The following is a 16,372-nucleotide window of genomic DNA, read 5'->3' as shown; positions in this document are numbered from 1 at the left end:
TAAGGTTTTCGGTCACGCTGATAAGAATGTTCGAGCGGAGGCGACAAATCTAACTGCAGAGCTCTACAGATGGCTCAAAGACGCTATGAAGCCGCTGTTCTGGGGAGAATTAAAACCAGTACAACAACAGGATTTAGAAAAACTATTCGAAGCTATCAAGCAGGAGCCAGCGCCAAAGCAGCAGCGATTTACGCGAGCACAGCAAGAAGCTATGGCAGCAGCCAGCAACCAGGCTGGTGGAGAGGGCGATGACGGCGCAGACGGGGGCGAAGCAGACGTTGATGATGCAGAGGTTGATGCTTTTGATCTTGCAGAAGCCGTCGATGTCTTGTCTCAGGCACCAAAGGACCTGCACGAGAAATTAGCGTCGTCGAAATGGAAGGACCGTAAAGAAGCGCTCGATGCACTTTTCGTCGCAGCGAATGTTCCTAGGATAAAAGATGGGCCCTTTGACGAAGTAGTACGTGCGCTGGCAAAATGCATGAAGGATGCAAACGTTGCAGTGGTGACTGTGGCTGCCAATACGATAGAAGCTCTTGCTAAAGGCTTACGTAAAAGTTTCTCCAAATACAGGCCTACTGTTCTAGCTCCTGTTATGGAACGCCTAAAGGAGAAAAAGCAGTCTGTTGCTGATGCGCTAGGTCATGCCTTGGATGCAGTTTTTGCTGCCACCAACCTTTCGGATTGTCTTGAAGATGTGTTAGAATTCCTTAAGCACAAAAATCCGCAAGTCAAACAAGAAACTCTGAGGTTTCTGATTCGATGTCTGAGAACAACGCGGGATGTTCCATCCAAACCGGAAGCAAAGTCGATAGCGGACGCTGCTACAAAATTACTAACAGAATCCAGCGAAGCTACTCGATCCGGCGGTGCTGAAATTCTGGGAACCTTGATGAAGATTATCGGCGAAAGGGCGATGAATCCCTATTTGGATGGGTTAGATGATATTCGGAAAACAAAGATAAAAGAATTTTTTGACACGGCAGAAGTCAAGGCTAAGGAACGTCCTAAACCTATCGTCGGGCCTCCCAAAGGTCTAGCCCTTCCCGGAGGGGCTAAGAAGCCCATTGCCAAACGGCCACCAGCTGCCGTTAAGAAGCCGGCACCCGCTGCGGCACCCGCTGCAGCACCCGAAGAACCTACGCCGGCACCACCCACCGCCAAGAAGGCAATTCCGTCCAAGCTTGGCCTTCCCAAGGCTGCGGGAGCGGCGACACCTGGGGGAGGATTTAAACTTCAAAGGAAGCTAGCTGGACCAGGAGGTGCGCCTGCATCGCCACGAAGGGTTGTCTCACCACCATTCGAGGAAAACCCCCCTCCTGTTGCCACTGCTTCTGCTCCTACAGTGTCCAAATTCGGTATGGGTAATCGCGGACTTACTGGACGTTCGCTGGGGAGGCCTGCACCTTCAAACTCAGAGCCTGCACCGCCGCCTCCTACTTCAATAAGCTCCGGGATGGCAGCAATTGAGCGAGCTGAATTAGAAGAGCTTCGCCTTGAGAAAGAGAGATATTCTCGGATGGTAGAAAATTTGCAATCTGAGCGAACAAAACTGCTATCCGAAATAAATGAACTTCAAAATCAAAACGCGCAGCTGATTGAAGACCACACAAGGGATGTTCTGAGCGTCAAAGCCAAAGAAACTCAACTGGTTCGAGCCAGGAGTGATGCAGAAGCGGCAGAACAAAATGTCCAGAAACAGCAAAGGGAAATTGAGCGGTTGAAGCGGGAGCTGGCTCGGGCCGTGCGCGCCAGTGCAGCTAGCCCTCCAGCAACTATTCCTGATATGAGCCTGAATATGGGCCTGACTGATGGCGGAATATATCAGGACAACACAAACAATCATAACCACAACATGAACGGTCCACCATCTCGCTCCGCTCTGCATTTCGGCTCACGATTCGAAAGCGCACGACCTAGAAGCTTCATGTCTGCCAGCCCCAGTGAGGAAAAAGAAAACACCAACGGCCTCGAATCACCACCAGGTCTGAGTAGTACAGGTGGCGGCGGCGGGCATCCAGGGAGGAGAAAAATCAGTCCACCCGTTGGCTCTTCTTATTCTTCAGGTAGAGGAAGCCCGGGGAGGATGTCTGTTGGCGGTAGGACAGGGTCCAGCGGTGATGGACTGCCTGCATCCACATCTACTTCACAGGGCGGCGGCGAACCGGCGGAGAATTGGAAGCGCGCCGCCGAAGTTACTAGCCAGCTGAAGGCGAGGATTGAGCAGATGAAGGTGAGTAACATCGCTCGAAGCACCGCCCAGTTTTCAGCGCCCGCACAGATCTCCAAATCTGCGGTTGGGGAAACAACATCATTACCGGCCGGCTAACATGAATACTTTAATTTAATTTAGGCACGACAAGGTCTTTCTCGGCCTGCACCTTCATAGCTCACTCCCCGCAACCCCCCGAGAGATTGATGACGTATATTCTCAGTGGATTGTTCGGCGTTATATAATACCTTTGTCTTGCCCTCACTGCGCCGCTTTTCCTCCTCTAACGATTGTCCTTTCTTTCATCTACCTTCTTCGCGTTTTGCTTAATTAAAGGGTGCTTGTCAGTCCCTTTGATGGTCATTTTTTCAATACTCAATACCCCAAATACAATCAATTTCGGAATGTTTTTTTGTGGTGGTTTGTTTCCGTCTTTTCCTTTCTTCACTTCCTCTATTATGTCATCCCTCTTTTCTTTCCCTTTCATTTGGGCAAACTGCAAGTGCTTTGTTCCATTTTTACTATTCTGTCTTCGGTTCGGTAACTATTGAGGAATATTGAGGTAGGCGTACGAAAAGGGGGGGATGGTAACACAAGCGGAATCAAAATGATTTTGTTATATATATACATCTAACCTCCTTTCTCACTCACACCCTCACTTTTGGTTACATATTAGGTCATTTTTTTATTATCTTTCCGGAAAGTGATTGGTCGGATATCTTTGTGTGTTTTGACTTTTTTCCCTCTATCCCTTCTCCCCCTTCCCACCCAACCCCAAGGCCCCACCCACTCTAGTTTTTTTAAAGTAGGGCAGTTCCTCTCTCTCTCTCACTTATCCTTTCCCCCTTCAACTTTGCCGTCCTCGCCTCGTCTTCAAGTATCAACAGCGCTTGGTCAATTGTTTATATACTCCCGCCACCGCGGGGGATTTTCTTTGGCTTTTCGTTAATTTTATCATTATCAATGTTATCTAATTTGAATGATCCGATGCACAGCTGTTCTTCCCTCGTCTTTCACCCTCCTCCCTTTTCGGTGTCATTGACCGTCGCACGCTATTCTATTGCTTGTGTAACATGATATTATTCATCGTTAATCTGACTATTCTTACTATAGAATTATGGTTCCTATATGCTCCTGTGTGAATAGGAGAGAACAGACAGAAGATATGAATTGGGTAATGATAATGTATATAAAAGTTAGGATCGAACCTGAATTTGTGGCGAATTTTTGAGTTGTGAAATTAGATCAAAAAGTTGTGTGTTCCTCTCTACATATGTTTGTTAGTTTGAGTGGAAGCACTGTGGTCTTGGACTATATTTGACCATTGCTTGTGTATAAAACATGGGACTTTCATCTTCCATTTCGGAATTATTTCGGTGCTAATAAAATATATCAAGTGCGCCTGTCCGGGGATAACACCAATTATACATGCAATAACAACAACGGAGATTGAACGGGTAGATGCGGACAAAAAGGTGACGAGTGTGGATGTTTCGTTCGATTCAGGAGCTAGTTACACGAAACTTTTGTGTCCTTTGCCTCTTTTCCAGGTCTAGCTACGGTTGTAAACTTGCACCGCAACAAGTCACCTCAAGACCGAAAACACGCAGAGAGAGAAAATAAAACGCCTGTCTGCGGATTCCACAATTTCAACTCCGAACCGAATTAGTATTTGTGGTACTTAATTTTCTTTGTTTATCGTAAATATACTTTTTTGCTCTTTGGTCATGGGTTAAAAAAGTAGGGATGGGTAAGATAAAATGTTTAGATCTTGATGGCGTTTTCGATAGTCCTGCGCTTCTTGACTTGTCTGGCAACGGCCTTGGCACCCATGATACCTCCACCCCAGCGGCGCTTGCTCTCCTCGTATTTGTCGCTATAACCCTCTTTGATGGCGGAGATGAGTTTGGAGAGCTCTGTCTTGTCTTCTGAGCGGACCTCGGTCAGAGCAAGGACCGCAGCGGTCTGTTATGATGAAACATATTAGAACCAGCGAAATTATATTTAGTTCGAAGCTGATGTATTCGAGGAGTTGGCTTACCTTCTTGTGGACCACAGTTCCAAGTCTGGCCTTGCCTTTGATGATGGCATAGGGGACGCCCATCTTGCGGCAGAGAGCGGGAAGGAAAACAACCAGCTCAATGGGATCAACATCGTTAGGGATGAGGACGAGGGAAGCCTTCTTGTTCTCGATCAGGCCGACAACGTGGTTAAGACCATACTTGACGGTATATGGCTTCTTGCTGACGTCCTCTTTCTTCTGGCCAGCCTGGATAGCAGTGGCCTCCTTGAGCAGACGCTCCTTCTTCTCAGCCTTGGATTCTGGACGGTACTTGTTGAGGAGTTTTAAGGTTTGAGCGGCGGTGTTGCGGTCCAAGGTGTTCTGGAATTGGGCGATCGCGGGGGGAACCTTGAGGCGAAGGTTTAAAATTTTCTTCTGTCGCTGGAGACGCACATACTCGGGCCACTTCACCATGCGCGAGAGGTTGCGCTTGGGCTGGATGTCTTGGCCAATACCGAAGTTGCGGGGGCGCTTCTCCAGAAGAGGGTTCTACAAGCATTGGTTCAATTAGATTAGAATATATTATTTTAGTTACTCAGATTGTGCTGACGTTTGTAGCCACGTTCTTGGTGGGTCGGAATGAATTATACATACCTTGGGAGCCTTCTTCGAGCCAGCCTTTCCCTGGGGGAAGGGGGCGGTAGCAACTTTCTTTCCGGTCTTGGGAGGCTGTCATTGAGAAAAGAAGACCATCAGCGAATATTGTTCACCAGATACTGTATCTTCTTTGAACTCTAGCGAGACGATGAGTTTGCATTTCTGCTTTGCCCATCGACTCAAGCCATATCATCACCATTCCGCACATCCTTCTCAGAGAGGACGTCGGATTGACGGAAAATTTACTTCATTGGGCTTGCAATGCTTGTCCGGACAATTAAGTCGATTTCAAGACACCGAAGAGGCCCAAGAAGGGGTCAAATATCATGTAGGAAGTGCAAAATCTTACCATTTTGTCGGTGTTGTCGTAACTTCGTTGGTTGACAGGGACGGGGAGAGGAATGAAGAAGAGAAAACCAACTCTGGTGTTGAGGCTGGAAGTTGAATGTGCATAGCCCGGTTGGGCTTAGCGCGGGAAAATTAAGCGAGAATGAGGGTTGTCAAAATCACGGGGTTTGAACGCTGAATTGCTTACTAATTGTGCCCGAGGTAGTTCTTATTAGGCCACTAGGGCAAAAGAGCTCAATCACCACCAGCGCCGTGGTGGTATAGAGGGTACGAATCACCCAATCCAATCCCCCCAACAGTTCTTGTGGGACGTCTAAGTGGTTGTATTAGCATATCGGCAGCTGAGGCACAGATGTGTGGTGCGCTAGTCCGTGATAGGCAGCCTAGGGCCATTTCTCCCCACACTTTGAAGGAAGCACAGCCGCAGCAGTGGCGAAGCCCTTCAAGCTGCAAAATTTCCGGCCGAAGTCGATGATAGATATCTTAATAGACAAATCTATGTTCAGGCTACTGAGGCAAAAGAGCTCAATTACCACCAGTTAAGACTGATGAAAGAGGGCCTAGAACCACATAGAAGAGCTACCCACAGCTGACAACTCCGTACCCGCCTCCGCTTTGTTTAAGTTCAGTATAGCCCTCTGCCTTGTCCGTCTTAAGTTACTTCTCAGCTTCTTCTATTTCTTGCGCGTCCATACCATATGGCATACCCTCTTCTACTTTCACTTCTCCAATTCTGCCGCCTCTCTCGGAAAGCAATAACATATGAAAGCCCCATCTTCAACTCCCTGCAACAACAGCATGCCCCTGACTCCCAAGTCAATTGTCATCGAGTCTCTCATATGATAGTAATGCTGACTGCATAAACACATTACAGCGTGAGGAATCACTAGTTGCACCACGGATGGTTTCCTCAATCACCTCTGTGTTGTGCCTAGATAACTCTGCGAGCACGCCTAGGTCCCTGCTAGCACTATCGTGGAGAATGTCACAGTCTCGGCACCTGTCTGCGCCGGGAGCTTTTATTCTGCCTCGATTGCAATCATTGCGCCGTGTTTCATGTAGAGACTGGGCTGCGTTCTTTACGCAGTAAGCTTGATCTCACAGCTTATTGACAGAAAGGCATCTGGGAACCACACTGTCCTTGCTGTCAGCAGGTGTCGGCATGGATACTGGATACCCATCCATCCCATTTGTAATCTCCGGACTGTTCACATTGTGTGTTTATAGCCAGCTGAATTCTTCATAAATGGAACCCCGCCTCCTCATCCTCCGCCGGTCCCTCCGTCCATTGCCCCTCTGCTCTCGGATTTTTGAAATCCATCCAAGGCACCACCTACCCTTCAACTTCTCCTGTCTAGTAGCTGGGGATACTCCACGGCAGAGATGGTGACCATCGCACTATGTCTATTATTATTGCTCGGGCTGGCAAGCGGGAAGGTTGCCCAACGCGCACTTTTGCCAGATGCCGGAGAGTTGTATTCCAAATTCGACCCAGTTCTACCACCTCCACAGAATTACAGTTTGTCAAAGTGGACCGCAGAGGAGGGTGAATACTTCAATTCTCTGTTTTCTTCTTTTTGTTGATTGAGCTTCAGCTTAGGGATCAATTGGTTTAAAGTACCAGATTGGGGGCTGATACAATCGCTAATCATCTCTTTCTTATTTACAGTCGACCGAGCGCATCCATCCGAGGGCTTCTGGACTAGGACTCTTTACGACAAAGAAGGACTCTTTACGACAAAGAAAGTGAAAGCTACTGCAGAAATTATTTTTCTGTGTAAAACGTTACTTTCATCGATGTAAGGGATCACTTATATTCTCACGCCCGTCCCTTCCCCAACTAGCAGATTTTTCAATTGTAGCGATTTAATATTCTGAGTTTATAGTGTCCGGAGCCCTGGCTTGTAGGTCACTGCGCTGAGGGACATACAAGCAAAGAAGATACATTTGACATGCTTGGCCGCCTCCCACCAAGCGCTCGCGGTGCCATATCTGATCTTCTGCATGTGAAATTGGGACCAAACCGCCGCCTGCGATTCGTCACTGGGCATACTGCAGTTTTTGGAGGATCTCCCTCATCAATTGAGGGGTTCAAAATGATGATGACCTCAATTTGGACAGGCTCTGAAATTCCTCTGGATCTGTTTGCGAAAGCCATCGCTGCTGACAGCTGTGTAGCTGATGAAAGAGCTGCTAAGGGCTTAGAAACGGGTGAGTATAAAGCCGCCTTTGAGGGTGGTCTGATAGTTGCGGCATACTTGAAACTTGTCAAATCTCCTCCACTGGACGCAGGTTGCATGAGTACACACAAGTCAACTTTCTGAGAACATATTTGGACGCAAGATGGGATGCACCCGGTCAATGTCCAAATAAGGAGGCACCCATACTTGTACGTACCAAGTAAGTACCCAGTTTGCAGACGATGATTATGATTCTTTTAACATGAAAGAAAGCCAATATGAATTTCAGTAACTAAGTATTATATAAGGCCTATCCTTTTCCCAGATGGGGATGGAGGTACTTGATATCAATCCCATCCTGAGTCCTGTTGCTAAAGTTCGTCAATGGGAAAAATCTGAAGGCTACCCTGAACCTTGTTGGGAAGCGTCTCGAATAAATTCCGCCTCGGGGAACAGAGTGGGACCGTTGTGTGCGGTTGATAACCTGGATGTCTACGATGTCACCTACTCGGATTGTCCAGATCAGGACCCTTGGCCTATTTGTCATTGTCGCAATGCGCGAATGTCACTGGATGAGACAGTGGCAAAGTTCGGTCGTCTTCCTGCGGGGCTACGAAGCTACGTTCGTTCTTATCTTGCCCTTGATGGTGATGATGATAGTGGAGTTGTGCGTTATCTCCATACGGATTTTTTTGTATCATTTGGCTTCCCCCAGGACTCCGGCTTCATGTACTGGGCAAGCGTAATCGTTGGCGACGATTTCTGGCAGAATCAGACCTTTATAGATGCCGTATCAAAGGACACATGCTGGACAACGAATTTGATTTTATCCCAAGGAACCGGAGTATGAAATATTTAGTGAAACCGGTGTGGCATATCTTTATGACAGTAGCGGCACGTCACTTTTACAGATGGGATATGATATATCCTGCATGGCAAATGGGCTCAGGGCGCTGGGAACCTATGCTGGCCATCACTATAAACAAAACAGCAAATGTTTCAAGCGGAAACCCAACTTCCCAATCGTTCACCCCGGTCAAAGCTTTCGACCCGCACAGCCATTTGCTTATAGTGAATTGAAATTGAAATTATCCGGCCGCCCGCTATCCTGGATGGAAGTAACCAAGTAAGACAAGAGCTAGTATTTTAGCTGCTTTCTGATGGTGTCATTTGTTTTGCTTCTTTCATTTGAAGGAAGAGTTCAAAATGCTGGTAGGCATGTTAGGGGGGAGGGGGGGGGGGTTGGAATGGATGAGAAACGGTCCGTCCTTGATGACTTAGATATAGCGTGCTCCTTGACGGATGATAAGTTGTTTCTTTCAACTTAATCTAGATGCACAGTGGAGGCTTTCTGATCCTCAATAGGAGCCTCGTTTTGAAAGAATCTTATGTTGCTTGTAGATTCTAGGAAAAAGAAACTATCCATAGAAGAAAATGGGGTTTTGAGCAAAATTTTGGACCTTCCTATCACAGTCTAGCGTAGCTTGCCCCTAAGAAATATCTTTGCTTCAGAAGCGCCAGGATATGTATGCTGATATTATTCCCAGAATGGCGGCAATTCTAAGTGCTGGTGCGCCGGGAGCCATAGCTTTCTTCTAATCTCTCTCTTTATTATAGAAAAACCAACTTTTCTGTGCAAAAAATGTTCTAGCTGACAAGGTATATGATGACAAACCACCCAAACGCCAGCATGCTCTGCCCAAAAATATCAACCACAGAAAATGCAATAGCGTGAAACTTCGCAACTTAGATATAAAAAATACGTTGTCTCTTTCCCTCACCTCCAAGGCACCCCTAGCCCTGGAATCCCCGCCCTACCAATTGATCCACTCCCAGCCTCAGCGGTCCTCCGCTTCGCCTTTGACCCTTCCTGGCTCTTCACACCCTGCACGATCCGCTCAAGATTCGTCTCCAGTACAACCCCGCCAACGATCATTTCGCCAAGCACCGCATGCATGGTCTCGAATCCGAATATCAGATCCAACTCACACACGTTTTCGAAGAGGCGGTCGAGCGCCTCGACGAAGACTTGGATCAGGTCGATGAGGGCTAGTGGGGATTCTGTCGAAGTGGATATTAGGATGAATGATAAGGTGGCATATGTTCGGTACGTTATTTGACTGGGGGCATCAGAGAAGCTGGTGGCGGGGTTGCTGGAGCTGGCGCCCTCGGCGAGGAGCGGGGGGAGCGGGAGGAAGTTGCAAGCGGAGGAGGGCCGTTGGGAGACGAGATTGTATATCTGAGCAATGAGGGATTGCTGTGTTTGGGTGTCCTGGTAATAAGAGAGCATTAGCTAGATAACTGACTGATATTGAAGCGTCGATGGAGCCACAAGATGTGAATCTGCTGCGGATTGGCTAGCATACCAGTTGGGTATAGAATTTGGTTAATCGTGGCTGACCACTATTGTTAAACACTAACACGGCATTGATCATGTTGTCTGATATAGTGATCCAGTGTCCTCAAATGGAGGTGGCATTTCACGGACAGCATGGATTGTGTTAGGTGAAATGGATACGATGACGGAGCGTTTGACCTCGCCCTGTTTGCAGTGTTTGTCTGGTTTGTACCCTGTCATTCTAAAGCTTTTTAAATAAATACTCTGTAAAGATTTCCGATTTCACATAGAAACGCCCAGTTGAAGAATCCTAATCCTAACACACACACACATATTCCCCAAAATATGTCACGTCTTCTAACTTCATAGAAACCTCCGTTTACCCCAACAATCGCTCAAATCCCCAATCGACAAGAACGCGGAAACAAACCACAGGCATGGCCGCCACAAAATCCGCAGCCTCCATCGCAACCACCACAGCGAAAGCCCTACTCAGGGCCACCGAACGCAAGCCAAAAATAACCCGCACTGGCCCCACAACTGCCTCACCGCCCATCCAACTCCAACTGCACGACTACTGCTTCTATTATGACACAGCGCCCCCAACCCAACAACAACTCCAATATGGCGCGGACCTGTTCAGAGCCTCCAACCACTCACCCATACAGATGTGGACGGCCAGCGAATTCCGCACGATCCCCATGTCCGATGTGCCCGAGGTGGTGTTCCTGGGTAGGTCGAACGTGGGCAAATCATCCCTGCTGAATGCGATTATGGAGAAGGGCCTCTGTTTCACGTCGTCGAAGGTCGGGCGGACAAGGACACTGAATGCGTACGGGATCGGGGGCCGGAAAGATGGGGAGGCGAGGGTTGTTCTTGTTGATACGCCTGGCTACGGTAAGGGGAGCCATGAGGAGTGGGGGGAGGTGATTATGAAGTATTTGACGAAGCGGAGGCAGTGTGTCATCCCTCTCCGTATGCCAATTAAATAGATACAAATATATATATATATATATATGTATGTATACACACAAAGCGCTCCCGTTACTAACAAAACTATAAACCGCACCCAGGCTTCGCCGCACATTTGTCCTCCTCGACTCCCACCACGGCATAAAACCCGCCGACGCGGCCATCCTCTCCCTCCTCCGCTCCGCGGCCGTCCCACACCAAGTAATCCTCTCAAAGGTAGACTCGGTCCTCATCAAAGGCGGGCTGAAAAAGGGTGCCCGTGGCCTCCGTCCCGAACGCATAGAGGAGCTTGGCCGCTTCGCTGGCGGGATCCGCGCAAAGGTGCAGCCTGTCAGGAACGTGACTGTGAGTAATAGTCAAAAGAAGAAGATAGAGAGGCGGCCGAATAGGAATATTTATGATGATAATAATAATGATGATGCTGTGGGTGGCGGTGATGGTAACAAGCTGCCCGCGGAGCCTGCTGGGATGGAGCTGGGGATTCCGGCGCTCGGGGAAATCTTAACCTGTTCGACTAAGATGAAGAGTGGAGAGGGGATTTTGGGGGTTGATGCGATTCGGTGGTCGATTCTTAGGGCGGCTGGATTGGGGATTGACATTGGGGAAAAGGGGAACGGGGTTGGTATGGGCATTGCGGAGAGGGGCGGTGAAGAACTGGGTGGTTAGCGAGGGTCATATTTTTAATCTTGGTATTTAGAGCATAGAGCATGGCGTTTGTTTTATGGAATTATATAAATTCCCCGTATGCCATCGTACAGATACTAGATATATATCGATCGGGTCTTCCATTTTTTAAGATATGTCGTACTTGATACATGGAAATTAACTTAAACCCGTCCCCTCCAACAAGAAAACAGCTTCGTACTGATATTACCCTAAGCAGATATTTTGAACATCTTATATGTAAGGAAGAGATCCCCTAATCATAGAATATAAACGGAATAACAGTTGCAAATAAAGTATAGGCCTTTGAAAACTGGACAAAGTTGAGTAGGACGAAGCAAACGCTTGTATTTTATGCGTACGTGTGTGTATCGATATAAAACAACATTTTTGTTTCCCACAACTGTGCTGATTTCAGGCAAACGTCTCATGAAGAAAGGATAACATGAAATTAAAATAAAAACATGCCGAAGAGATGCTCGTAAAGGGATGAATAAATATATTTATGAGAAATGGAATTCATAGGTATGTTATGTCTGGAGAAAAAAGAAGCAGAAGGCATGCTAAACATTGTGACTAGATATACATGGCAGTTATCGTGAATCAGGAGAAGGAAAAAATGGGAAGATGAAAATACAATGGAAAAAAAAAAATCTGAAGAATATGGAATGAAGAAGGGTTTTTGCAAGAGAAAAAGGAGGAAAGGGTCATTAGTCAAATATCGTGATAAAAAAGTGATAAGATGATAGAGTTGGTGCTTTACCCTGCCACCCAGGCTGGAGGTTCACTCCCGGTAGACTGCATATTGTGTTTAAGGAGAGAGAATACGACGCGGTAACATGGCAAGGCAAATTCCAAGACTTATTATAACGATGTCCCCGAAAAGATTTTTGTTTGTTACTTTCATTGTCTCTGAAGTGGTCGGGTAGTTAGGATCGGTATTTCGGGATTCAAGTAAGTGGATGGTGTTGAAGCCCTGGAAAATAAAATTCGAAGGATGACTGCAGCAAGACTGAACAGTCATCATGCGGAAGTATATTATCGACAAGAATGGATCGAGAGAGTAGCGGCCAATCATATTATTTTCTTGTTCGAACTAGGTGCCAAATGAACGATAGGGCTATTGCTTATATGTCTGAACTTCCGCGGTCTGCGAGACCTTCATCTTCTCCGGTCTCTTCCCCATTTCTATCAACGACGATACGCGTCCCGAGACGCTCAACAGGGATACGGTCGCGAGATGCGCCAAAGTCAAGTACCTGCGACATACGGGTCAGCCGATAGTTAAATAATTGGAAGAAGTGTTCGAAAAACAAGTAGCAAAAGGGCGGTCTGAAAAAATTACCTCAATATAGGTCAACCTGTTTCGCTGGACAGCGGCAACACATCTCCTATCATTAAATTTAACTTGCCAAACTCCACTCAAATCAGTGAGTAGGTCTTTGATAAATTCTCCAGTCCGAGCATCCCACATCTTCAAAGAACGATCAGAGCCGGAGATGACTTTCTGGTAGTCGTGTTGAAAGCAGGTGATGGCGCCGGTATGGCCGCTAAGTACACTCTGACACTGTCCGTTTTCCGCATCCCAAATCCGCAGTGTGGAGTCAGCTGCGGCTGATACCAGCTTGTCTGAATGAAGGTCCAAAAGTCCCACAAGGGATGTGTGCCCTTCAAGGTTGTACAAAACTGCACCTGTTTCAAGGGACCAGATTTTAACCATGTTGTCCATGGATCCACTGATGCAGCGGTTTCTTTTGTGATCCAGCACCACGCTGTAAACTTTCAAGGTATGGCCTTGGAGGCGATGAAGCGCCTCGCCAGTTGATATTTTCCAGACTCTCACTGTACAGTCGTAGCTTCCACTAACCAGGGTATCGCCGTGGGCTGCAATAGCCCGTACAGAATGTTGATGGCCAGATAATGAACGAACAAAGTAGGGATTGTCAGCGTCAGAGCCGTTGTCGAAATAGCGCGGATCTCCCTTTTGAGGAAGTCGCCAAATCCGCAAGTTCGAATCCCGAGAGCCTGTTATGATCAACGGCTGTTTTGGCATCATGTTTGGCGTTCCATCCGGCAATTTTCCAATTGCAACAGGTAACAAGATCTGCAAACATCTGACAGTGGAAGTGTGTCCTTGGAAGACCTGGGTGCACTCAGCGGCTGCAATGTCCCACACACGGACCGATCTATCCGTAGATCCTGAAACAAGTGTATTGCCATGATACTCCAACGCCCATACACCTCCTTCATGGCCTTCAAGAGTAGCTCGTAACGCTCCGGTTTTGGTGTCATACACATTAATATTGGTATCATCGCTTCCAGTGAGAATCTTGTCTGTATCGAATTGTAGGCAAGTAACGACGTGACGGTCGTGAGCACGGAAAGCAATATGCATGGGTTTGACATCGTCCCGCATCCATGTTTTATGAATTAAATGGTGTCTCTGATATAGAGATTTGTAGAGGTGCAAGCTTCGTAGGGATGGTAGCCCAACTTCAGGATACGGAACTGCCAATGCAGCGGCATTGGCTGCAGCGTATGGGCTCTCTGCAGCGATCAAGTTGTCCATCAAGCCGATAGGCTCTAGATGTTCAGGTTGAGCGGATATTCCAGACTTCCTCTTAGCCAGCTTTCGACTTGTAACCCTGGTTGTCGCTTTCCGTTTGGGTCGTCGGGAGCCGACCGACAAAGGACCCAGGCTCTGTCTCGTTTTCCGCGACGATAACCATGCCAAGGACGAGGTAGATTCAGAAGAGTTCTCGCTATCAGATTTAAGAGCAGTCGGAGAGCGAAGATCCTTTTCCTCATCCCCTGGATATGGACACTGCCATCCCCAGCCTTCCTCAATAGCACGATGTAGCTCTCCTCGCGGTAAAACATATCCAGCTGCCTCGAAGAGTTCTTTCCAGGACTTTTCATCCGAGTTAATGATGTGCCTCCATTTCTTCGAAACCTGCGAAGCTCGACACATAGTTTTAACGTCGAAGTACTTGACAATATTGAGACTGAGCTCCAGAGGGAGAAGAGCTAAGAAATCACATTTGAGAGCTGGATCGACGACACCAACCACAAAGCGTAACGTCGGCTTTGGACATCTTCGCAACAGCTGGTACATCATGTAAGTTTTTAGCTTGTCCGGGATGGACTCAAAATAATCCAGCATCAAAGGCATATCCATCAATGACAAAGCCTGTGATGATGAACCAGCAGCATTAGCTACCCCTTTCCCAAAGTGGCCTTTGGCGAGCGTACATTCCGTAGTTCCTTTTTGCGCTTTTGAGCAGTGATCAAGACTAGAATCTGTGTCACTCATTTGTTCTTCGAAAGAGGTATCAAGACTTTGAGCATTCAAAGCCATTATGGGGGAGAGACTCGGACTTGGAAGGCACATATCTTGGGCAGCAAGACTATCAACGGCCTTTAGGCGTCCAGCTGGAGCCTGAGTCGTCCTCGTGGCCGAATTTGCCGCTGAACAGCTTCTACGCGTCGGCCTCAATATAGGCTGCCCCACACTACTACCCAGCTGCTTCGAATTACAATTAATATTATCGTTTGTTATCGATCGACAAGAAAGCTCCTCAGTATTAAATCCAGCTCGACGCTCAAACAATGGAAATTTCTGGGCTTGGTGGTCCTTGTCTTTGCGCAAGTGTGGTAACGGATTCTGGAGTTTTTGGTTTTCTTCCGCCAAAGATTTGGGAGAATATTCGAAGGATGATTTTCCAAAAGAACCCAAACTGCAGATTCGTCGACGATAGCTCTGATCGCTACTCAAATTGAAGCTGTTGTGTTCTGTTTCTGGAGTAGTCAAACCAACATCCTTGTTCAGTCGAGCAGCGTCCAGGTGTGACTGTGCATTACGACGACGGTTGTTGGAGTCGGCCGCAAGAGCGGTGGAAGAACGCGTCCGTTTCATTTCATGAGAAGATTCGGGTAGAGAAATCGGAGATACTGGGCGCCGTCTCAGTCTTTGGCGTGGGTCCTCTGCGGGACGTGAGCGTCTGGGTATGGAGGTTTTTCGCGAATCATAGGTTGATATTGACCGAATAAGACCATCAGATACTTTCAGGGCTTCGTTCTGCGCTTTCGACTATTATTCTGTACGTTAGAAAAGAGGGATAGTTTTTTGTTTCTTCCCTTCTTGGCTTTTTCGCGCATATAAAACGCAAAAATTCGGATAACATTTGCCCATTCAAAACAGAGGGACAGAGCCAAAAGGAAATCCTCACCTTTTCGAAAGTGTCTGCCGAATCCTCGGACTCATTGAAGACGATTGAGGTGTCACCAAGCTCAAAATGGATGTCTCTTATCGAATCAGGGGTGGGAGTAGCGGCTAGAGGGTAAATCTTGGGGTCAAGAAGTTTGGACGAACCGGGGCTTTTCATGACCAGTGGAGGGAAGTTCGTAGTGGTTGTTGTGGTGGTTGTAATGACGGTAGTTTGAGTGGTAGGAGCAAAGGAAAACTGGCCAACTGAGCTGTTTAGGGGAAGACGCTCGACACGATCTAGACGATCCATCTTCGTATCGTCGGTATTGGGGTGCTCGAAGCTAGATGAAAAGGATGTATATGGTTCAGAGCGTTCAGGAGGAGACAGGACTGGCGAGAGAGACGCGTTCCGAGACCGAGTTATGCAACTGACGTCTGTGGTATCGTTGGTGCTGGTAGGGGAGCGGGACATGGCCGCGATATCAGGAATCGAGATGGGTCGAGGTTCCGGAGACTGTAAGGCTGTATTGATACTCAACGCATAAAGCTCCGACCCTCAACGTACTTGGGTTTCCAAGTAAGTCATGAAATCATGATAGAGTTTTCCGGGTGCAAGGATGACGGGGCTCGGTGCAACTGTTCAGTCAAGACTACCCGAGCAAGCCTCAGCGCGTAGTCGTGAAGGGGGAGGGGCGTTCAAGTTGTAAAGGAGTGGGTGGAATAAATGTGTTTGTGTTTTGGTGCTGGAAGGGGGTTGTGGGAGGATGTGAAATTGGAGGTATAGAAGCAGCCC

At 47.6% G+C, this 16,372-nt stretch overlaps 5 protein-coding genes across 5 annotated transcripts in view; 2 read left to right on the top strand and 3 right to left on the bottom strand.

Annotated features, from left to right (window-relative positions):
* The window catches only part of HCAG_05222 (conserved hypothetical protein), a gene marked incomplete at both ends in the record, with an annotated part of 3,301 nt that extends 912 nt beyond the window's left edge, over window positions 1-2,389 (top strand). The window contains 2 exons of the mRNA XM_001539705.1: window positions 70-2,233; window positions 2,354-2,389. Coding sequence (XP_001539755.1) covers window positions 70-2,233; window positions 2,354-2,389 — 2,200 coding nt within the window. The remainder of the gene's footprint in view (window positions 1-69; window positions 2,234-2,353) is intronic.
* A 1,587-nt stretch (window positions 2,390-3,976) lies between these two features.
* On the bottom strand, window positions 3,977-5,223 carry HCAG_05221 (60S ribosomal protein L8; the record flags this gene model as incomplete). Its single annotated transcript, XM_001539704.1, has 4 exons — window positions 3,977-4,177; window positions 4,254-4,763; window positions 4,869-4,943; window positions 5,221-5,223. 4 exons carry the CDS (start codon window positions 5,221-5,223, stop codon window positions 3,977-3,979), a joined length of 789 nt encoding a protein of 262 aa, XP_001539754.1.
* Window positions 5,224-8,873: 3,650 nt separating this feature from the next.
* On the bottom strand, window positions 8,874-9,834 carry HCAG_05220 (AP-3 complex subunit sigma; the record flags this gene model as incomplete). Its single annotated transcript, XM_001539703.1, has 3 exons — window positions 8,874-8,889; window positions 9,181-9,656; window positions 9,766-9,834. 3 exons carry the CDS (start codon window positions 9,832-9,834, stop codon window positions 8,874-8,876), a joined length of 561 nt encoding a protein of 186 aa, XP_001539753.1.
* A 340-nt stretch (window positions 9,835-10,174) lies between these two features.
* On the top strand, window positions 10,175-11,375 carry HCAG_05219 (conserved hypothetical protein; the record flags this gene model as incomplete). The annotated part of the gene is made up of 2 exons (XM_001539702.1): window positions 10,175-10,695; window positions 10,811-11,375. The coding sequence occupies 2 exons, from the start codon at window positions 10,175-10,177 to the stop codon at window positions 11,373-11,375; spliced, it is 1,086 nt and encodes a 361-aa protein (XP_001539752.1).
* Window positions 11,376-12,499: 1,124 nt separating this feature from the next.
* On the bottom strand, window positions 12,500-16,051 carry HCAG_05218 (conserved hypothetical protein; the record flags this gene model as incomplete). The annotated part of the gene is made up of 3 exons (XM_001539701.1): window positions 12,500-12,631; window positions 12,718-15,462; window positions 15,602-16,051. 3 exons carry the CDS (start codon window positions 16,049-16,051, stop codon window positions 12,500-12,502), a joined length of 3,327 nt encoding a protein of 1,108 aa, XP_001539751.1.
* Between the last annotated feature and the right edge of the window lie 321 nt (window positions 16,052-16,372).

Source organism: Histoplasma capsulatum, genomic scaffold (assembly GCF_000149585.1).
Source record: "Histoplasma capsulatum NAm1 scaffold_5 genomic scaffold, whole genome shotgun sequence".
NCBI lineage: Eukaryota > Fungi > Ascomycota > Eurotiomycetes > Onygenales > Ajellomycetaceae > Histoplasma > Histoplasma mississippiense.
This window is presented reverse-complemented; position numbering and strand designations above follow the sequence as displayed.